The sequence below is a fragment of the Salvelinus sp. IW2-2015 genome, unplaced genomic scaffold, assembly GCF_002910315.2.
Source record: "Salvelinus sp. IW2-2015 unplaced genomic scaffold, ASM291031v2 Un_scaffold1295, whole genome shotgun sequence".
NCBI classification, from domain to species: domain Eukaryota; kingdom Metazoa; phylum Chordata; class Actinopteri; order Salmoniformes; family Salmonidae; genus Salvelinus; species Salvelinus sp. IW2-2015.
The window spans coordinates 73,964-96,849 of record NW_019942823.1 but is presented as its reverse complement, the minus strand read 5'-3'; the positions used below and the strand labels follow the sequence as shown (position 1 = coordinate 96,849).

Below are 22,886 nucleotides of genomic sequence, written 5' to 3'. Positions count from 1 at the left end.
AAACTAATCATTCTTCTCCTCGTCTTCAACTATTATCTCTGTGAACATTTGGGCAACTATTCTTAAAATAAAGTGGTGATCCTATATCTGCACTATAGCCTTAGGTAATTTTTTTACTTGGTTTCTTTAAATGTCATTGTGATTTATTGTTGGGAATAGGTGCCTTGATTTAATTAATGTGTTGCTTGTGTGCGGTAAGGTTTTATAGGAAAAGCGTTCTACGACTTTAGACTGGTCTTGCTATATGTATAGATGGCTGTTGTGGTCCGGCGGAGCTCTACCTCGCGTTTGGGCTCGTGGGCCTTTGCGTGATCTTGACGTGTTTAAGATGAATGCAATAACGTAATGTATTTGCAGACGCTCTCTGGATAAAATCATCTGCTAAATTACTAAACTTAAAAAAAAAATTGTATACTTTTGGTTAATTTTGCATCAGAGAAGCAAGTGCAAAGACTTCTAGATGGTCAGCAGGTTAGGGATATCGCTATGCCTTAGGCACATATGTCAGAGTCAAGGCCCGCGGGCCACATCGGCGCGAGAAGGTTTTTTACCGGCCCCTGGGATGATCTTGATTTATTATTAGAACTGGCCCGCAGACCGCAGCAGCAGCCGGCAGCCCGCAGATCTTTTACACTACACGCACCAATACTACATTTCCCACAATGCAACGGTGAGGCACGAGCAGTAGGCTGCTTCATTTCAATATTTTGGCACAGCAGTCGTCAGCATCACAGTAAAATTAACTTTCAGATACCCATCAAAAATGGCAAAACGGAAGGTGGACACTGAGAACCGGGTTTCAAACAAGGTGGGAGTCGGAGTATATGTTCACGGAGGTAGCTGGAAAACCGTGTGTCTTCTGTGTGGAGAAAGTGTGGGGTACTGAGAGTATAATCTGAGACGACATTATGAAACGAAACACGCGGACAAAAACAAGAATATGGACATGGAACAAGGCTACAAAAGGCAGAGGAATTAAACGAGGCCTCAAATCTCGACCAGGCTCTGCTCAAAAAAGCCATATCACAAGGCCAGGCTGCTGTCAAGGCCAGTTTTATTTTGGCAGAAGAGATCGCTAAATCAGCCCGGCCATTTACGGAGGGGGATTTCATCAAAAACTGCATGATTAAAGTTTGTGACGAAGTTTGCCCAGAAAAAGGCAACTCTTTTTAAATGTGAGTCTGAGCAGAAACACATTGCCGAGAGAGTAGACCAGTTGTCCATCAAACGTTGTCTATGTTTGGCAGCACATACTGTGTGAACAACTGTTTTCTTTGATGAACCTGAACAACATCACACAGAAGTCGACTTACTGCTGAACACTCCACTCAATTCTGAGGATTTCTCAGCTCAGAGCCTTACCCCGAACATTGATGAACTTGTGGAAAAGATGGGACACCACAAGTATCACCCTCAACTCAAACAAGTGAACATTACTGTGCAATCACATATTTAGAGTTTTTCTCAGTTCAAGTTTAAAAGTTAAAGTTTAATATTTGTTTTCACTGCATGTTACTTCTCCTTAAACAAAGTGTTGTTTTTGATTAATAGTTTTTTGCACTTTATTTTTTTGTATTTCAATCCAATTATATTTAAAAATATTTCAGTTGAGTGGATGATAGAAAATTGCTATTATTGTTTTTTTCTTTGAAGTAAATTTAGCCCACTTTTGCTAAAATAGAAAATATAGGCTAACTCCTGAATGGTATGCTCCTGATACCCCACCGGTTTCTTTCATTTAATGTTCATGTTATGGGGATTTTTATATAAAGGAAATTTGTCTTTTGTGTCTGTTGAAAATTAAAGATTACTGACAGAGCCATAAGAAAATATTGCTTTATTTATCTGATCATATTGGAATATATTTGTTAGGTTTTCAGTAGGTTCAATTAGGTTCACTAGACTATATGCGTCATTTAAAAAWTTTTCAATGAACATTCGAACAGTCCGGCCCTCGGCTTGTAGCTAAATTTTTTATTTGGCCCTCCGTCCATTTGACTTTGACACCCCTGCCTTAAGGGAAGAGTTAATTGCACACATACTTACACACTCTCGCACACACACTAGATACTCACACACACTCGCACACACACTATCTTGCACGTGCACAAACACACACACACACAGACGCACACGCCACATCCCACCTGTCACCTGTTCTTAGCTGCTGTTGAACTGTGGCTCATTGTGAACCTAATGGGCGTCTAGTGGCTGTAAGCAGAGCAGGCTCAGTATCCCAGCAGCACCTGGAGGAGGAGGTTGGGACTCTGGAAGGAAGGGAGGTGAAGCTTATAGAGACAAAGGCTTATTCGGTATATGAGTCGAAGGAAAAGACAAATCAGAATCACATGGAGTCAATTATCTGTTGATTTTCAAGGAGAACTCCAGACAGCAAGAAATAAGCTTCATCTAAGAGCATACTTGTTTGTGTACATTTCCCTCTAATATTACCTTATCTCTGCTGTCACTGCACTGTGTTCCTAATTAACTAACATAATGCATGACTGTCAGTTAAAAAAAATAAAACTATACCCTAATCAAAACTTAGATCAGCTATGATATAGCTGCCCTCAGTGGATCAGTGTGAACCTCTAGATCTCTATCTTGTGACTGGTCCCTCTATTGCCCTTGTCTCTGTCAAAGAGAGTCCTTGTTGTCAGTTCAACCCAGGATGGTTTTCTCTCTGTAGGTTCAAGTGAAGAGGGGGGTCAAATTATATTTTCATTCCTTCCATGACATCTGCGGAACAACTCTCAGAGGCTGCCTGGTTTCCATGGTGACCTTGAAAGGGAAATCACGCGAGAGGTGAGTGTTTGAGCTGTAAAGAGAAGACATCTGCTGTGGTTTTGCATGTGTGTGGTGGCCTGCTCTCTGCTGTGGGCCCTCCTCTGTGCTGGGAGGAGAGAACGTGGGGAGAGAAGCCTGTTGTTTTGACACGGCTGCTTATAATTTATAGGCTTTCAACTAATGTGTGAAGAGAGCCAACAACTACAGGTTAAAGCATACTGCCTAATGGAAAATAAACCTGGAAAATATCTTGCAGCTCTCACAAAACCAATACATGCTAAACCAGTTATAATTTTAAAAGATAAAGATACAAAAGTGGTAATTGGAAACAACAACGAGATCAATTACAATTTTAAAAAATTTACATTTATATTAATCATAAAACAACAGTGGTATGGATCCTACAGCCTTCTGAGACTCAACAACCCTGAAGCAATTATCAGCAGACAAACAATTATCACTAAAAACAGAGATCACCCAAAATAAATATGAGACACTGTTAAAACATTTGCACAGAGAAAAGCACCAGGAATGGATGGCTTTCCCATACAATTATATTCAACATTTTGGGACAAAGTAGCCCACCTATTTACACAAATGACAACACACATGACACTCAATTCAGTACTTCCTAGTTCCATGTATCAAATAGTTATCTAGAGAGTCCCCTGCTGATTATAAGTTTAATAAATTGTGACAATAAAATAATAACAAAGTCTTACCAGACTTGATACAAATCAATCAAACAGGGTTTATTAAAAATAGACACTTACAAACAAATGCAAGAACATGTTTCAGTTTAATACAATGCTCAAAAAAACAAGATATAGATTCATCAATAATGGCTGTTGATGCCGAAAGGCGTTAGACCATCTTGAATGGCCTTTGGAACTTTGGAATCTTTTAACTTGCCAGTTGAAATAATACATTATCTGACGAAATCACTTTAGAAAGGGGCACAAGACAGGGATGTCCCCTCTCCCCCTCCTGTTTGCACTGGTAATTGAACTGCTTGCAGAAGAATAAGACAATACCCAAATGTAACAGGTATCAGTATTGGTAAACATTTATATAAACTAAACTTATTTGCAGATGATCTCCTGATATTCCTGACCAATATTGAAAACTTACTAAAAACATTTTCAGAATACTACAAAATCTCAGGATATAAAATTAATGTGGAAAAAAATGAAATAATGGCAATAGGAAAAGAAAAATAATAACTCATGATTTATAGCAATCCTTTAACTGGACCACAAAAAATATAAACTACTTAGGATGCTTAATAAGTGACAACAAACAACAAGTATATAAAGATAATTTTATCCCATTACTCAACAATATGAAAGCAGATCTAATTAAATTGAATAATCTTCCCATAAATCTTACAGGTGGAATAACCCTCTTAGGAATGGCATGGCTGCCAAAGTTTTTGTATTTATTTTAGGTAATACCAATTACCACACTTAAGACATTCTTTAAAAAAGTATACTTGGCCATAACAAACTGTATATGGGCAAATAAAATTCATAGAATAATAAGGAAAGTCTGAGGGTGGTCTGAGGGTGGTTTTAACCTTCCAAACTTGGAATTGTATCAATTCATCACCCAAGGCTTTTACTTGCGACAAATAGTTAAATGCACTAAAGAGGAACAGCCAAAGAGCAGTGAAAATAACTGCCCTTCATGGATATATTAATAGTTTATGGAAGAGGAATGTGAAAACATCCCCAGTAATATCTCTGAGACTAGGTAGTAGTCATTGGTGTGTGTGCTGACTCTCTGTGGGGTTTTTGACAACGTGTACATTATTATTTCTGTCAAGATGTCATATTCTAATGTGGCAACCGTGATGCTAGGCCAGCCGAGCAAAACGAAGAAGGCCAATTTAATAAGACATGTTAGGCTCAGCAGCTCAATTCCTCACATCCCCATTTCTACTTTTCTGTCTTTTTTCACAGCTTGTGGTCTTAAGTGAGCATCATGGGATCATTTTAGACATAAACAATTGAAAAAAGACAGTTGTTTGTTGCTTGCCCCTGTATATTTAAAAAAAATGTTGGATGGGATCAGAGAAACTGGAGATGCTCCTTTTAGGGGCAGTGCATTAACACAGTACAGAGTATACTGCCTGCCTGTCTGCCTGCCTGTCAGTCTGTAGAGCGACTCTGCCCCTAAATAGGTCAGTGTTTTATACTACAGACAGTGAAGGATAAGGAATGTCTTGGCGCCCGTGAAACGTCCATCTTTAGTGGTCTGACCACTCGGCATTCCTGGAGCCATCCATTAGTCAGGTGACTAGCAGGGGACCACACCCTTGCGGGAGGGAAAGGAAGGGAACTTCCTGCAGTCAACCTGCTGATGACATCATGCATGTACTCCAGAGATATAGTTAACTAACAATGCACATGCTTTTACTTTATATATACGGCACAGGAGGTTGGTGGCACCTTAATTGTGGAGGATAGGCTCATGGTAATGGCTGGAGCGGAATCGGTGGAATGGTATCCAATACATCAAACACATGGCTTGCATGTGCCATTGCATTATCATGCCATTCCATGATCTCCGCTCCAGACATTATTATGGGCCGTCCTCCCCTCAGCAGCCTCCACTGGCACACCTGTTAACTTATTCATGAAGCTGGTTGAGAGCATGCCAAGAGTGTGCAAAGCTGTCCTCAAGGCAAAGGGTGGCTACTTTGAAGAATCTCAAATATAAAATCTATTTTGATTTATTTAACACTTTTTTGGTTACTACATGATTCCATATGTGTTATTTCATAGTGTTGATGTCTTCACTATTATTCTACAATGTAGAAAATAGTAGAAATATAGAAAACCCCTGGAATGTGTAGGTGTGTCCAAACTTTTGACTGGTACTGTATATATATATACAGTGCATTCGGAAAGTATTCAGACCCCTTGACTTTTTCCACATTTTGTTACGGTAGAGCCATATTCTTAAATGTATTAAATATATTTTTTTCATCAACCTACTGACCTACCTAATGACCAAGCAAGACAGGTTTTTAGTCATTTTTTCAAATGTATAAAAAAATAAAACTGAAAATGTTTACATAATTACATAATTACATAATTAGTCAGACCCTTTACTCAGTACTTTGTTGAAGCACATTTAGCAGTGATTACAGCCTCGCGCCTTCTTGGGTATGACGCTATAAGCTTGGCACACCTGTATTCAGGGTCTTTCTCCCATTCTTCTCTTCAGATCCTCTCAAGCTCTGTCAGGTTGGATGGGGAGCATCACTGCACAGCTATTTTCAGGTATCTCCAGAGATCTACGGACAATTCCTTCGACCTCATGGCTTGAGAACTTATATAGGCAGGTGTGTGCCTTTCCAAATCCAAATGTCCAATCAATTGAATTTACCACAGATGGACTCCAATCAAGTTGTAGAAACTTATCAAGGATGATCAATGGAAATAGGATGCACCTGAGTCTCATAGCAAAGGGTATTTTTTATTATTTTTATTTTTTGCAAACATTTCTAAAAACCTGTTTTCGCTTTGCCAAATACAGGTGTGCCAAGCTTGTAGCATCACACCCAAGAAGACTCGAGGCTGTAATCACTGCCGAAAGTGCTTCAACAAAGTACTGATTAAAGGATGCACCTAAGTCTCATAGCAAAGGGTCTGAATACTTATGTAAATAAGGTATTAATATTTTCATTTTTTTACATTTTTTTTACATTTCTAAAAACCTGTTTTCATTTTGCCAAATACAGGTGTGCCAAGCTTGTAGCATCATACCCAAGAAAACTCGAGGCTGTAATCGCTGCCAAAAGTGCTGAGTAAAGGGTCTATGTAAATGTCATATTTCCGTTTTTTTCACGACTGGGCAGGGGTGCAGCCATGGGTGGGCCTAGGAGGGCATAGGCCCACCCACTTGGGAGCCAGGCCAACCCATTGGGGAGCCATGCTTGGCCAATCAGAATACATTTTCCCCCAGAAAAGGGCTTTATTACAGACAAAAATACCAAATCTGAACCTACACTGTATATACAAAGTATGTGGACACCCCTTCAAATAAGTGGATTTGGCTATTTCAACCACACCAGTTGCTGACAGTTGTATAAAATTGAGCACATAGCCATGCAATCTCCATAGACAAACTGGCAGTGGAATGACCTTACTGAAGAGCTCAGTGACTTTCAACGAGGCACCGTCATAGGATGCCACCTTTCCAACAAGTTATTTGGTCAAATTTATTTACACACAGCGCGTAAACATCGTCTGRCCTCGGTTGCAACACTCAGTACCAAGTTCCAAACTGCCTCTGTAAGCAACATCAGCAAAATAACTGTTAGTCGGGAGCTTCATCAAATGGGTTTCCATGGCCGAGGATCCACACACAAGCCTAAGATCACCATGAGCAATGCCAAGCGTCAGCTGGAGTGGTGTAAAGCGCTCCACCATTGGACTCTGGAGAATGAATCACGCTTCACCATCTGGCAGTCCAACGGTTGATTCAGGGTTTGGCGGATGCCAGGTGAACGCTACCTACCCCAATGCATAGTGCCAACTGTAAAGTTTGGTGGAGGAGGAATAATGGTCTGGGGATGTTTTTCATGGTTCGAGGTAGGCCCCTTAGTTCCAGTCAAGGGAAATCTTGACGCTACAACATACAATGACATTCTAGATGGTTCTGTGCTTCCAACTTTGTGGCAACACTTTGCGGAAGGCCCTTTCCTGTTTCAGCCTGATAATGCCCCCGTGTACAAAGCCAGGTCCATATAGAAATGGTTTGTCGAGATCGGTGTAGAATAACTTAACTGGCCTGCATAGAGCCCTGACCTCAATCAACCCCATCGAATACCTTTGGGATGAATTGAAACGCTGACTGCGAGCCAGGCCTAATAGCCCAACATCAGTGCCCGACCTCACTAATGATCTTGTGGCTGAATGGAAGCAAGTCCCCACAGCAATATTCCAACATCTAGTGGAAAGCCTTCCCAGAAGAGTGGCGGCTGTTATAGCAGCAAAGGGGGGAACCAACTCCATATTAATGCCCATGATTTTTGAATGACATGTTTGACGAGCAGGTGTCCACATACCTTTGGACATGTAGTGTATCATAGATGTATGTTTCACAAGTTTGGATAGCACAGTACAGTACATTAAGTAGAGCATATTAGTACAGTACAATACAGTACAGTACAGTACAGTACAGTACAGTACAGTACAGTACAGTAAAGTAGAGTATAGTAGAGAAGAGTAGAGTCGAGTATACCCTACTTTACTGTACTGTACTGAACTCTACTGTAATGTACTGAACTTTACTGCACTGTACTGAACTCTACCCTACTTTACTCTGCTGTGCTGTGCTGTATTGTACTGCACTCTACTGTGCTCTACTGTGCTCTGCTGTGCTCTGCTGTGCTGGGCTGTGATGTCCAAATGTGTGAAATATGAGGATAATGAAATTCATAATTATGTAATACAGATCAGAGCCTATGATGTAATTCCGTACTGTAATTCCGTTACCGGATGTGAATCCACTTCCCTTTACTGTATTTCAATAACCAAAATAGATTTGTTCAAACTCAAGGTGACATATTTAAGCTTAAGTATAAGTTGAATTTATTTGCACCAAGGAAAACAAGTGTTTAACAACAATACAGATAAAAACACATTTAAAAAATAAGCAGTGTGCAGGTGGGGTTGGAAGCCAAAGGGCTTATATGAAAACCACATCACAAAAAAACGATATATTGTCACGTTCCTGACCTGTTTTCTTTTGTCTTGTATTTATTTAGTTGGTCAGGGCGTGAGTTGGGTGGGTTTGTCTATGTGGGATTTTCTATGTTGGGATTTTGTGTTCGGCCTGGTATGATTCTCAATCAGAGGCAGCTGTCAATCGTTGTCCCTGATTGAGAATCATACTAAGGCAGCCGGGGTTTCACGTGTGTTTTGTGGGTGTTTGTTCCTGTGTCAGTGTTTGTGCCACACAGGACTGTTTCGGTTTTGTCACGTTTGTTGGTTGTTTTGTATTTTGAAGTGTTTTGTTGACTTTCATTAAATAATGAACACTAACCACTCTGCGTTTTGGTCCTCTCCGTCTGTCAGCGAGGACAGCCGTTACATATATACAATACATAAGTACACAAATAAAAAAGGTTTGTTAAAACAGATAAAATAATGATAAATGTAGCACAGTACATGTCATAGCTGAAACCCCATTCTTTCTGCAGACATCTTTGAATCTTAATTCACAGCAGATATTAAACTGTTACTGTAATTCCGTTACTTAAGTTTGCCTCTGCACAGTTCTTTCACTAAATTTGTTTTTGTAAATGTTTCAGTGGAACTTGGAAGTAGTCCTTGTGCATAGAGTTGAATGGTTTGTTAAACTTTTTAGTCAATGGCTTTTGTTTGGCCTACATTTTAAAGTGGAATTGCCCTCATGTTAGGTTAGAGAAATCAGTAGATATTTTCTGATCAAAGATACCAACTAGCATTAGCCACTCAACACCAGCTGATTTTGTTGGGCTGGGAAATACAAACTAAGTTCAATTCACTTCAAAGCTTAATTTCAGTATTTTAGCATTACTCTAAGCTATTCCCTGATGGTGTGCAGGATAACCAGACTGCAGGGCGGTAGACAGACCCTCCCGTAGTGTCACGTTCCTGACCTTATTTTTCCTTTGTTTAACTTTGTTTAGTTGGTCAGGACGTGAGCTGGGTGGGTAGTCTATGTTTTGTGTTTCTATGTTGGGGTTAATGTGTTGCCTGATATGGTTCTCAATTAGAGGCAGGTGTTTGACGTTTCCTCTGATTGAGAACCATATTAAGGTAGGGTGTTCTCACTGTTTGTTTGTGGGTGGTTGTCTCCTGTGTCTGTATGTTTGTACCACACGGGACTGTATCGTTTGTTTGTAGTCTATACCTGTTCGTGCGTTCTTTGTTATATGTAAGTTCTCAAGTCCAGGTCTGTCTACATCGTTTATTTGTTTTGTATTTCTCTAGTGTTATTCTGTTTTTTGGTGGTGATTTTCTATGTAGTGGATTCAGTCTTATTTTTATATTGGACTGTATTTTTGACGCGTCCTTTGTTGTGTGGCGTAGCCGTCTCATAGTTTATTTCTGGGTGAAATAAATATTTTCCACTTGCAAAGGAACTACCCTGCTCTCTGCACTTGACTCCTTCATTTCACCATTAGAATTGTGACACGTAGTCTGTAAAAGTGAATCTAATGACATCTCACTCCTCGTGGGGAGACTAACACAATCAAACAGAAGCCCTCATATGCTTTCAGGTATATCCAGGAAAACTGCATATTAAAAAAAGGTATATCCAGAAAAAGTCACCAATACCTAAACAAGTGCAGGAGGAAGCTTTGTGTTGACTGTTTCAGTCCTCCAGGAACACGGCTACTTTAGTGTATTATCACTGAAAACGCCTGAGGATGTAACAAACTCGCCATAAACACCTACATATAGGCTTCTAATCAACACATATATACACACACTAACACACACACCCGTTTGTTTACTATCGTTGTGGGGACCAAACAATTGATTCCCATTCAAAATCCTATTTTCCCTAACCCTTAACCAAACCCTGACGCTAATTCTAACTCTAGCCCTCACTGAATTCATCTTGTTTTACTATCCTTGTGAGGACCTCTGGTAAAACCAAAAACACACACACACAGATATTTGATGTCTCAAAAGCTCCTTCTACCTCTATATATGAGAGATTTCCCGTGGTCCGGGAGTAAATCCTGTGCTGCCTGCTGGTCTTTGTCCACTAATGTAGGTCTCCAGTCTGAGAGGCTGTGTGCCGGGCCCTGATTCAGAGACTGTTGGACTCTACATCACATGATGGGCCTCAGGGCGAGGCTATGAAAAGATCCTAAGATGGAGGATGGAGGGATTGAGGATGAAAGAGGGGATGAGAGATATGAACATGTACCCCAGCTCTCTCTCTCTCTCTTTATCCCTTTGTGATTTCACAGTCGAACAAAGCATTTGGACATCAACAGCACAATTCCAGCACCATATGGATCATTAGCTCGCATCCTTCTAACAGCCTGAGAAAAATGTGCTGTCATATTGAAGGTTGCTCTTCATTGACTTTTACTAGTTTACATTGAAGAGGGAATTACCGTAATCTGTTGCTGTTTTCTCATCATCTTAATCTGTAGTGCACAGGGTTGACCTGACCCTGACCTTCACTTAACCACATTTATCCTCTCTGAGCCTTTCAGATGACTTTCCCATCTTCATCTGAGTGCCCTCTCCACATTACCTAAATAGGCCAATGTTCCTGATGAAGTTGGAATCCCTAACTCGGGGGCTGCTTTACTGCAAGCTGCAAGTCTGTATGTTCTGTATGCTGCTTCTATACCTACAGGGCCCACTGTTTCCTATGCAGAGCATGCTCTCGTCAATGTCATTATATTACCCTGGTCCTGGTGCTCCAGGAGAGGGCTCCCTAAAGCCTGCAGCTGGAATAATAATGGAACAGAGCAGCAGAGAAAAACAAGAACCTCTACCCTAACTGGGCACTACCCTAACTGGGCACTACCCTTACTGGGCACTACCCTAACTGGGCACTACCCTAACTGGGCACTAACCTAACTGGGCACTACCCTAACTGGGCACTTACCCTACTAGGCAGCTACCCCTAACTGGGCACTACCCTAACTAGGCACTCCCTAACTGGGCACTACCCTACTGGTCACTACCCTAACTGGTCACTACCCTAACTGGGTCACTACCCTAACTGGGCACTACCCTAACTGGGCACTACCCTAACTGGGCACTACCTAAGGCCTAACTGGGCACTACCCTAACTGGGCACTACCCTAACTGGGCACTACCCTTACTGGCCCTACCTACTGGGGCACTACCCTAACTGGGCACTACCCTAACTGGGCACTCCCCTAACTGGGCACTACCTACTGGTCACTACCTAACTGGTCACTACCGCTAACTGGTCACTACCCTAACTGGTCACTACCTAACTGGGCAACTACCTATACTGGGCACTACCCTAACTGGGCAGTACCTTCTGGGCACTACCCTAACTGGGCACTACCCTAACTGGGCACTACCCTAACTGGTCACTCACCTAACTGGGCGACTACCGTAACTCGTCACTATCGCTTACTGGGCACTACCCTAACTGGGCACTACCCTAACTGGCAACCTCACTGGCCTAACGCTAACTGGGCACTACCCTAACTGGGCACTACCCTAACTGTCACTACCCTAACTGGCACTACCTACTGGTCACTACCGCTTACTGGTCCGTCTACCCTTTACTGGGCACTACCCTTAACTGGTCCCTACCTAACGTGGTCACGTACCTACTGGGCAACTACCTTACTGGGCACTACCCTAACTGGTCACTCACCTAACTGGGCACTACCCTAACTGGTCACTACCTAAGCTGCATACCTTGGTTACTACCTACTGGCAACTACCCTAACTGGTCACCTACGCTACTGGTCACTACCCTAACTGGGCACTACTAACTGGCCTACCCTAACTGGGCACTACCTACTGGGCAACTACCCTAACTGGCACTACCCTAACTGGTCACTACCCTAACTGGGCACTACCTAACTGGGCACTACCTAACTGGTCCACTACCCTAACTGGCACTACCCTAACTGGTCACTACCCTTACTGGTCACTACCCTTCTTGGGCACTACCCTAACTGGTCCTACCCTAACTGGTCACTACCCTAACTGGGCACTACCCTTACTGGGCACTACCTAACTGGTCACCTACCCTACCTGGGCCACTAACCCTAACTGGTCACTACCATCCTGGTCACTACCCTAACTGGTCACTACCCTAACTGGGCACTACCCTAACTGGTCACTACCTAACTGGTCATACCCTAACTGGGCACTACCCTAACTGGTCACTACCTAACTGGGCACACCTAACTGGGCACTACTCACTGGTCACTACCCTTACTGGGCACTACCTAACTGGGCACTACCCTAACTGGGACTACCCTAACTAGGCACTACCCTAACTGGTCACTTACCCTAACTGGTCATACCCTAACTGGGCACTACCCTTAACTGGGCACTACCTAACTGGACTACCTACTGGTCACTACCCTAACTGGTCACTACCTACTCACATTTAAACTGGCACTACCCTAAACTGGGCACTACCCTAACTGGTCACTACCCTAACTGGGCACTACACCTAACTAGGCACTACCTACTGGTCACTACCCTAACTGGTCACTACCCTAATGGCACTACGCATACAACTGGTCACTACCCTTAACTGGTCACTACCCTAACTGGTCACTACCCTAACTGGTCACTCCACCTCTAACTAGGCACTACCGATACCCTAAACTGGCACTACCCTAACTGGTCACTACCCAACTAGGCCCACTACCCTTACTGGTCACTACCCTAACTGGTCACTACCCGGCTACACCTTGGTCAACTACCCTAACTGGCACTACCCTAACTGGTCACTACCCTAACTGGGCACTACCCTGTCTAATGGCACTACCCTAACTGGTCACTACCTCCTAACTGGGGCACTACCGCCTAACTGGTCACTACCCTAACTGGTCACTACCCTAACTGGGCACTACCCTAACTGGGCACTACCCTAACTGGGCAGTACCCTTATTATGTTACTGGCGCACTACCCTAACTGGCACTACCCTAGACTGTCCGCACTACCTATACTGGGCACTACCCTAACTGGGCACTACCCTAAACGGTACGTACCCTTACTGGTCATAGCCTAATGGGCACTACCCTAACTCGTCACTACCCTAACTGGGCACTACCCTAACTGGTCACTACCCTAACTGCAACCGAGGAGACATGCCTTGAACACACATTCTAAATCGCTGGCCCAAATGCCTCACATATTGACATTTAGGACAGAGATGCCTGAGAGAATGTTGTGTGAAATGTAACATACACCATAGTGTAATGGAACACAATGTAACAGACACCGGAATTGTGAGCTATGTTCCTGAAACATGTAGTGCCATAAACATTGATTGATTTGAATGTCAGTGTTTCTATATCTGGGAGTGTCTGTCTGAACTGAGGCTGGGCTGAATCTCGGATTATCATGTTACACAGGCAGAATACTATAAATAAGCTTCAAAATACAGTATAAACTGCAGTAGTTCATGATGTTACATGAGAATATGTGTCAATCAGGGATGCAAGGGTTTGACTATGCTGAGGACTAGATATTCTGTTTACAGATGATGCCAGATGAAGTCAGATGTGTACTGGTGGATTTATCTCCTCCTGTATGAATGTAAGTCGATGGGCTGCAGTCTATATACTGTACACTTTCTTGTCAGTTTCTCTCCATCAGTTTGGCAGACAATTGGAACAGCATCTCAGCAAAGATGTTTAATCTACTTAGTGCAGAGCTTCTGTTGAATGTAGTCATTTAGATTTAAACATGGTTTTGTAGCAAGATGTTTTCCAGGCTGTGAGTCTTGGGATTGGAAAGTTTTTTCTTTGGCACACGGCAGAGTAGTTATTACACAGAGTAGTTCCTGAACACAGAGGCCTTCCTTCAAGAAAAAGATTAGGAATCAGAGAGTGGAACTATGACAGGAAATTGTAGGTTTATGTAGAGACAGATTATGGGATATTGTGCCCCCCTGGAGCTCAGAGAGAGCTCTTCTTGTGACCCATGGGGATTTAAACACGCTGGCTAGAGGCTGCTCATGCCTCTACTGACAGCAAACATTACACAGTGAGGGGGAGAGAGACAGCCGTTCAAAGGCTTTATCTTGTGGCGTTATGTTGAACCCCTGATGAAGTCTAAGGCAACTCATATGTGTTACAGCATTTGTACTCACGTTCAAAACCATTACCAACGTTCCTCACATTTCTTGATTCAGTTATTGAGATTGAAAATCCGTCTCTAAATGGGGGCTGGATGTTGATGGATGTTGGATGTTGATGGATGTTGATGGATGTTGGATGTTGATGGATGTTGATGGATGTTGATGGATGTTGCTGGATATTGGATGTTGATGGATGTTGATGGAGGTTGGATGTTGATGGATGCTGATGGATGTTGGATGTTGATGGATGTTGATGGATGTTGATGGATGCTGATGGATGTTGATGGATGTTGATGGATGCTGATGGATGTTGGATGCTGATGGATGTTGGACGTTGATGGATGCTGATGGATGTTGGTGGAATATTGGATGTTGATGGATGTTGATGGATGTTGGTGGATGCTGATGGATGTTGGATGCTGATGGATGTTGGACGTTGATGGATGCTGATGGATGTTGGATGTTGATGGATGTTGGATGTTGATGGATGCTGATGGATGTTGGATGTTGATGGATGTTGGACGTTGATGGATGTTGATGGATGTTGGACATTGATGGATGCTGATGGATGTTGGATGTTGATGGATGTTGGACGTTGATGGATGTTGATATGTTGTAAGCCTGCAGTGTGCAGAGGGAGTTGTGGACCTGTAGGCAAGGCTCTCTTCTCCTTTTCCAGTTTGATCCTAAGAATCTCTTAATTCATGTTTTATTATAGCACCATGCTAAACTTCCCTCTCTCTTGTTTTTCTTTCTTCCTAGGAGATTGTGAGTGTCACTAAAGATGTCCGATAGAGTCGATATTGAAGAGAAACCGCCAGCCCCTCCCTTGAGAATGAACAGTAGTCCCCGAGACTCTTCAACAGTGAATCACGGCTCCAAACCTCTCCCAATGGCTCCTGAGGAGAAGAACAAGAAGGTCCGCCTGCGCTCCATCTTCCCTGGAGGAGACAAGAGTGAGCAGACAGCTGCATATCACACTTTAATGTAGAACTAGAGTCCTGCATGAGCTTGTCCTGACCTCATGACCTAAACAGGAAAAACAAGACCTGGAGTTGTTTTGAGTTTCCAGGAAAACTGTGTGCCCTAGACATCACCACTGGCTCACGAGGTCCATTGACAACAAGGAACCCGTTGATCCGTGATAGAGTAACATCACAATTTTATGAGGGTTAGGAGCCCTCTCTAAGTTATGCAATTTCAGAAAGGGGTATTGTATTGATATTTAGCTCCACCCTTGGCAAAGAGTGAAACAATCTGAGTTATATCAAAGTTGCTAGAGACATATAATCCGTGTAAAGACAGTTCTTGTTCTAAAAATATTTTTATTCTCTCCTCAGGAATAATACGACACTGATTTGAAAATGTATCTCTTTAAAAGGTCGGTGTACTATGTATCAGAACTAGATCTGAACGTTCTTTTTGTTTTCTCCCGTGCAGCGAACAAGAAGAAGGAGAAGGAGCGTCCTGAGATCTCCCTGCCCTCAGACTTTGAGCACACCATCCATGTTGGCTTTGATGCTGTTACAGGGGAGTTCACTGTACGTACATCTTTGACAGATCAACGTTCCAGTAAATATATTTCAACGTTATACGGTACATCACAGACAAGGAAGGTGTACAGTGAAGGTTTTGAGTATACCCTTAAATGGCCCATATTACCACTGCGTGTTAAAAATAACCAAGACATGAACATTTGTGCCAAGGTAGCTATGAAGTCACAGAGTGGATCTGACCTCTGACCTATGACCTGTGACCTCTCTCCCCCAGGGCATCCCAGAACAGTGGGCGCGGCTCCTTCAGACCTCCAACATCACCAAGCTGGAGCAGAAGAAGAACCCTCAGGCCGTGCTGGACGTGCTCAAGTTCTACGACTCCAAAGAGACGGTCAACAACCAGAAATACATGAGCTTCACCTCCGGAGGTATGAACACACAAACACCAGATGCTGCTGTCTGTGTTTCAGATCATCTCTCTGCCTTACATTTATGAATAATTGAGTTAGTGAAAATATGCTGCTGTGGTGAGCAAAAGCTTTGAATATTTATTGAAGAGTCTACAGTACATGCGGTCAGATCCACTCTGTGACCTCATAGCTACCACGGCACACTTTTTCATGTCTTGGTTATATTTAACTGTCAGTGTGTTGTCATCTTGGTTATATTTAACTGTCAGTGTGTTGTCCTCTTGGTTATATTTAACTGTCAGTGTGTTGTTCCCTCTTGGTTATATATAATGTCAGTGTGTTGTCATCTTGGTTATATTTAACTGTCAGTGTGTTTGTCCTCTTGGTTATATTTAACTGTCAGTGTGGTTGGGTCTCTTGGTTATATTTAACTGTCAGTGTGTTGTCCTCTTGGTTTATAATTAACTGTCAGTGTGTTGTCCTCTTGGTTATATTTAACCTGTCAGTGTGTTGTTCTTTTGGTTATATTTAACTGTCAGTGTTGTTTGTCATCTTGGTTATATTTAACTGTCAGTGTGTTGTCCTCTTGGTTATATTTAACTGTCAGTGTGTTTGTCCTCTTGGTTATATTTAACTGTCAGTGTGTTGTCATCTTGGTTATATTTAACTGTCAGTGTGTGTCATCTTGGTTGTATTTAACTGTCAGTGTGTTGTCCTCTTTGGTTATATTTAACTGTCAGTGTGTTTGTCATCTTGGTTATATTTAACTGTCAGTGTGTTGTCCTCTTGGTTATATTTAACTGTCAGTGTGTTGTCATCTTGGTTATATTTAACTGTCAGTGTGTTGTCCTCTTGGTTATATTTAACTGTCAGTGTGTTGTCCTCTTGGTTATTTAACTGTCAGTGTGTTGTCATCTTGGTTATATTTAACTGTCAGTGTGTTGTCATCTTGGTTGTATTTAACTGTCAGTGTGTTGTCCTCTTGGTTATATTTAACTGTCAGTGTGTTGTCATCTTGTTATATTTAACTTTTAGTGTGTTGTCATCTTGGTTGTATTTAACTGTCAGTGTGTTGTCCTCTTGTTTATATTAACTGTCAGTGTGTTGTCCTCTTGGTTATATTTAACTGTCCGTGTGTTGTCATCTTGGTTATATTTAACTGTCAGTGTGTTGTCATCTTGGTTGTATTTAACTGTCAGTGTGTTGTTCTTTTGGTTATATTTAACTTCAGTGTGTTGTCCTCTTGGTTATATTTAACTGTCAGTGTGTTGTCATCTTGGTTATATTTAACTGTCAGTGTATTGTCATCTTGGTTGTATTTAACTGTCAGTGTGTTGTCATCTTGGTTGTATTTAACTGTCAGTGTGTTGTCCTCTTGGTTGTATTTAACTGCAGTGTGTTGTTCTTTGTTATATTTAAGCAGTCAGTGTGTTTGTCCTCTTGGTTATATTTAACTGTCAGTGTGTTGTCATCTTGGTTATATTTAACTGTCAGTGTGTTGTCATCTTGGTTGTATTTAACTGTCAGTGTGTGTCATCTTGGTTGTATTAACTGTCAGTGTGGTGTCATCTTGGTTATAATTAACTGTCAGTTGGTGTTGTCTCTGGTTGTATTACTGTCAGTGTGTTGTCATCTTGGTTGTATTTAACTGTCAGTGTGTTGTTCTTTGGTATATATTTAACTGTCAGTGTGTTGTCTCTTGGTTATTTAACTGTCAGTGTGTTGTCATCTTGGTTATATTTAACTGTCAGTGTTGTTGTCATCTTGGTTATATTTAACTGTCAGTGTGTTTTCATCTTGGTTATATTTAACTGTCAGTGTGTTGTCATCTGGTTATATTTACTGTAGTGTGTTGTCATCTGTATATTTAACTGTCAGTGTGTTTGTCATCTTGGTTATATTTAACTGTCAGTGTGTTGTCATCTTGGTTATATTTAACTGTCAGTGTGTTGTCATCTTGGTTATATTTACTGTCAGTGTGTTGTCCTTGGTTATATTAACTGTCAGTGTGTGTCATCTTGGTTATATTTAACTGTCAGTGGTGTTGTCATCTTGGTTATATTTAACTGTCAGTGTGTTGTCATCTTGGTTATATTTAACTGTCAGTGTGTTGTCATCTTGGTTATATTAACTGTCAGTGTGTTTGTCATCTTGGTTATATTTAACTGTCAGTGTGTTGTCATCTTGGTTATATTTAACTGCCAGTGTGTTGTCATCTTGGTTATATTTAACTGTCAGTGTGTTGTCATCTTGGTTATATTTAACTGTCAGTGTGTTGTCCTCTTGGTTGTATTTAACTGTCAGTGTGTTGTCATCTTGGTTATATTTAACTGTCAGTGTGTTGTTGTTAATGTAAGAGAATGAGACGTCTGGCAATGATTCCTTTCTCTTTCAGACAAGTCAGCACAGGGATACATAGAGCCAACACTCTGGTAAGTGCTACTTATTTCAAACATGTTCTTTTCCTTTTTAACAACTCATTAGCATTTATTGAAAGAGAAACAAATATGAGCGTATACTCTGTGTATTGCTCTCTTGTCAGCTGTAGTGTGCTCTGGAGTTTTAGTTAGCACTGTAAGCCAGACTGCGTGTTCTCGCTGGGTCCATTAACATGACCTCATATGACTGTCTCAGAGTCTAACCGTCCCTTTTGGGAATCAGCCAAATGACTGTCTCTGGGCTGTGTCGCTGTCAGAGTAATGTTTCATCGGTGGACTGAGAGAGAAGACTCTCGAGGTCGTGTGCACTCAACTGCATTCAGTCTTTCTGTCTGTTGGTACTTTAACCTCTGGCTTGGGGTGAAGAGTTGGCACACAGAGGCCTTTTCTCTTATGATGGTTTTGTTATGTCTGGAGATGGCTGGTTTTCCCCAGGCGGTGGCGCCGGCCTGCTGACTCCCGACTCTGATGGTCCTGATGAAGTGTTGATAGAGCAGGTGACACCTCTTCCAATAGGGCTGGTTCAGAACGCAGGCAGTAGGTACCACTCCTCTCATAAGGAACTGGTTCAGAACCAGACAGTAGGTACCACTCCTCTCATAAGGAACTGGTTCAGAACCAGCAGTAGGTACCACTCCTCTCAATAAGGAACTGGTTAGAACCAGGTAGTGGTTACCACTTCCTCTCATAAGGAACTGGTTCAGAACCAGGCGAAGTAGGTACCACTCCTCTATAAGGGCTGGTTCAGACCCGGCAGTAGGTACCATCCTCTCATAAGGAGCTGGTTCAGAACATGGGAGCAGTAAGGTCACTCCTCTCAATAAGGGACTGGTTCAGAACCAGGCAGTAGGTACCACTCCTCTCAATAAGGGGCTGGTTCAGAACCACGGCTGTTTAGGTACCACTCCTCTCAATAAGGAGCTGGTTCAGAACCAGGCAGTAGGTACCACTCCTCTCATAAGGAGCTGGTTCAGAACCAGGCAGTAGTACCACTCCTCTCAATAAGGAACTGGTTCAGAACAGGCAGTAAGGTACCACTCCTCTCAATAAGGAATGGTTCAGAACCAGACAGTAGGTACCAACTCTCTCAATAAGGAACTGGTTCAGAACCGGCAGTAAGGTACTACTCCTCTCAATAGGGGCTGGTTCAGAACCAGGCAGTAGGTCCACTCCTCTCAATAGGATGCTGGTTCAGAACCAGGCAGTAGGTCCCACTCCTCTCAATAAGGGGCTGGTTCAGAACCAGACAGTAGGTACCACTCCTTCTCAAAGAGGGGCTGGTTCAGAACCAGGCAGTAGGTACCACTCCTCTCATATAGGGGCTGGTTCAGAACCAGACAGTAGGTACCACTCCTCTCAAATAAGGGGGCTGGTTCAGAACCAGGCAGTAGGTACCACTTCCTCTCAATAAGGAGCTGGTTCAGACCAGGCAGTAGTGTACCCTCTTTCTCAAAGGAACTGGTTTTTCAGAACCAGACAGTGGGTACCACTCTCTCAATAAGGAACTGGTTTTAAGAAACCAGGCAGAAGGTACCACTCCTCTCAATAAGGGGCTGGTTCAGAACCGGCAGTAGGTACCACTCCTCTCAATAAGGAACTGGTTCAGAACCAGACAGTAGGTACCACTCCCTCATATAAGGAACTGGTTCAGAACCAGACAGTAGGTACCACTCCCTCTCATAAGGAACTGGTTCAGAACCAGGCAGTAGGTACCACTCCTCTCAATAAGGAGCTGGTTCAGAACCAGGCAGTAGGTACCACTCTCCTCTCAATAAGGAACTGGTTCAGACCAGGCAGTAGGTACCACTCCTCTCAATAAGGGGCTGGTTCAGAACCAGGCAGTAGTACCACTCCTCTCAATAAGGAACTGGTTCAGAACCAGACAGTAGGTACCACTCCTCTCAATAAGGGCTGGTTCAGAACCAGGTAGTAGGTACCACTCCTCTCAATAAGGGGCTGGTTCAGACCAGACAGTAGGTACCACTCCTCTCAATAAGGAAACTGGTTCAGAACCAGACAGTAGGGTACCACTCCTCTCAATAAGGGGCTGGTTCAGACCCAGGCAGTAGGTACCACTCCTCTCAATAAGGAACTGGTTCAGAACCAGGTAGTAGGTACCACTCCTCTCAATAAGGAACTGGTTCAGACCAGGCAGTAGGTTACCACTCCTCTCAATAAGGAACTGGTTAAGAACAGGCAGTAGGTACCACTCCTCTCAATAAGGGGCTGGTTCAGAACCAGGCAGTGGTACCACTCCTCTCAATAAGGGGCTGGTTCAGAACCAGGCAGTAGGTACACTCCTCTCAATAAGGGGCTGGTTCAGAACAGCATGTAGGTACCACTCCTCTCAATAAGGAGCTGGTTCAGAACAGGCAGTAGGTACCAACACTCTCAATCGTCAGCACTCTGATAAACTGTATGTATCAAATCAAAGTTTAATTTGTTGCTTGAACAGGATAAACACGGTCTTACAAACTGTTTCTCAACAATGCAGTGTTCAAATTACCAGGTCAGATGTCAAGAGATAGAAAGGAATTTTCAAGAAATCTAAGAATAAATACTCACAAGGAGTAAAACACACAAGAATTGTACACTGTATACAAGGTCGCTACTAGTATCATATCCATGTGCAGGGTAACAGTGGTAGGTACCATACGATGGCATTAAGTCAATGTGCAGGGTAGCAGTGGTAGGTACCATACGATGGCATTAAGTCAATGTGCAGGGGTAACAGTGGTATGGACCATATGATGGCATTAAGTCAATGTGCAGGGTAACAGTGGTAGGTACCATACGATGGCATTAAGTCAATGTGCAGGGTAACAGTGGTAGGTACCATTATGATGGCATTAAGTCATGTGCAGGGTAGCAGTGGTAGGTACCATAACGATGGCATTAAGTCAATATGCAGGGTAACAGTGGTAGGTACATACGATGACATTAAGTCAGTGTGCAGGGTAGCAGTGGTAGGTACCATACGATGGCATTAGTCAGTGTGCAGGGTAACAGTGGTAGGTACCATACGATGGCATTAAGTCAGTGGTGCAGGGTAACAGTGGTAGGTTACCATACGATGGCATTAAGTCAATGTGCCAGGGTAACAGTGGTAGGTACCTAACGATGGCATTAAGTCAGTGTGCAGGGAAACGTGGGAGGTACCATATGATGGCATTAAGTCAGTGGTGCCAGGGTAACAGTGGTAGGTACCATACGATGGCATTAAGTCAGTGTGCAGGGTAAAAGTGGTAGGTACCATACGATGGCATTAAGTCAATGTGCAGGGTAACAGTGGAGGTACCATATGATGGCATTAAGTCAGTGTGCAGGGTAACAGTGGTGTGTACCATATGATGGCATTAAGTCAATGTGCAGGGTAAGCAGTGGTAGGTACATACGATGGCATTAGTCAATAATGTGCAGGGTAACAGTGGTATGGACATATGAATGGCATTAAGTCAATGCAGGGTAACAGTGGTAGGTACCATACGACGGCATTAAGTCAATGTGCAGGGTAACAGTGGTAGGTACTATATGATGGCATTAAGTCAATGTGCAGGGTAAGAGTGGGAGGTCCCATATGATGGCATTAAGTCAGTGTGCAGGGTAGCAGTGGTAGGTACATATACGATGGCATTAAGTCAGTGTGCAGGGTAACAGTGGTAGGTACCATATGATGGCATAAGTCAATGTGCAGGGAACAGTGGTAGGTACCATACGATGGCTTAAGTCAGTGTGCAGGGTAACAGTGGTAGGTACCTACGATGGCATTAAGTCAGTGTGCAGGGTAACAGTGGTAGGTACCATACGATGGCATTAAGTCAATGTGCAGGGTAACAGTGGTAGGTACCATACGATGGCATTAAGTCAGTGTGGCAGGGTAACAGTGGTAGGTACCATACAATGGCATTAAGTCAATGTG

At 42.7% G+C, this 22,886-nt stretch overlaps 1 protein-coding gene across 1 annotated transcript in view; it reads left to right on the top strand.

The window, feature by feature from the left end:
* The window catches only part of LOC112070334 (serine/threonine-protein kinase PAK 3-like), an 80,065-nt gene that overhangs the window by 20,716 nt on the left and 36,463 nt on the right, over positions 1–22,886 (top strand). The window contains exons 2-4 of the mRNA XM_070438921.1: positions 15,386–15,579; positions 16,064–16,164; positions 16,394–16,547. Coding sequence (XP_070295022.1) covers positions 15,408–15,579; positions 16,064–16,164; positions 16,394–16,547 — 427 coding nt within the window. The 5' untranslated portion in view covers positions 15,386–15,407. The remainder of the gene's footprint in view (positions 1–15,385; positions 15,580–16,063; positions 16,165–16,393; positions 16,548–22,886) is intronic.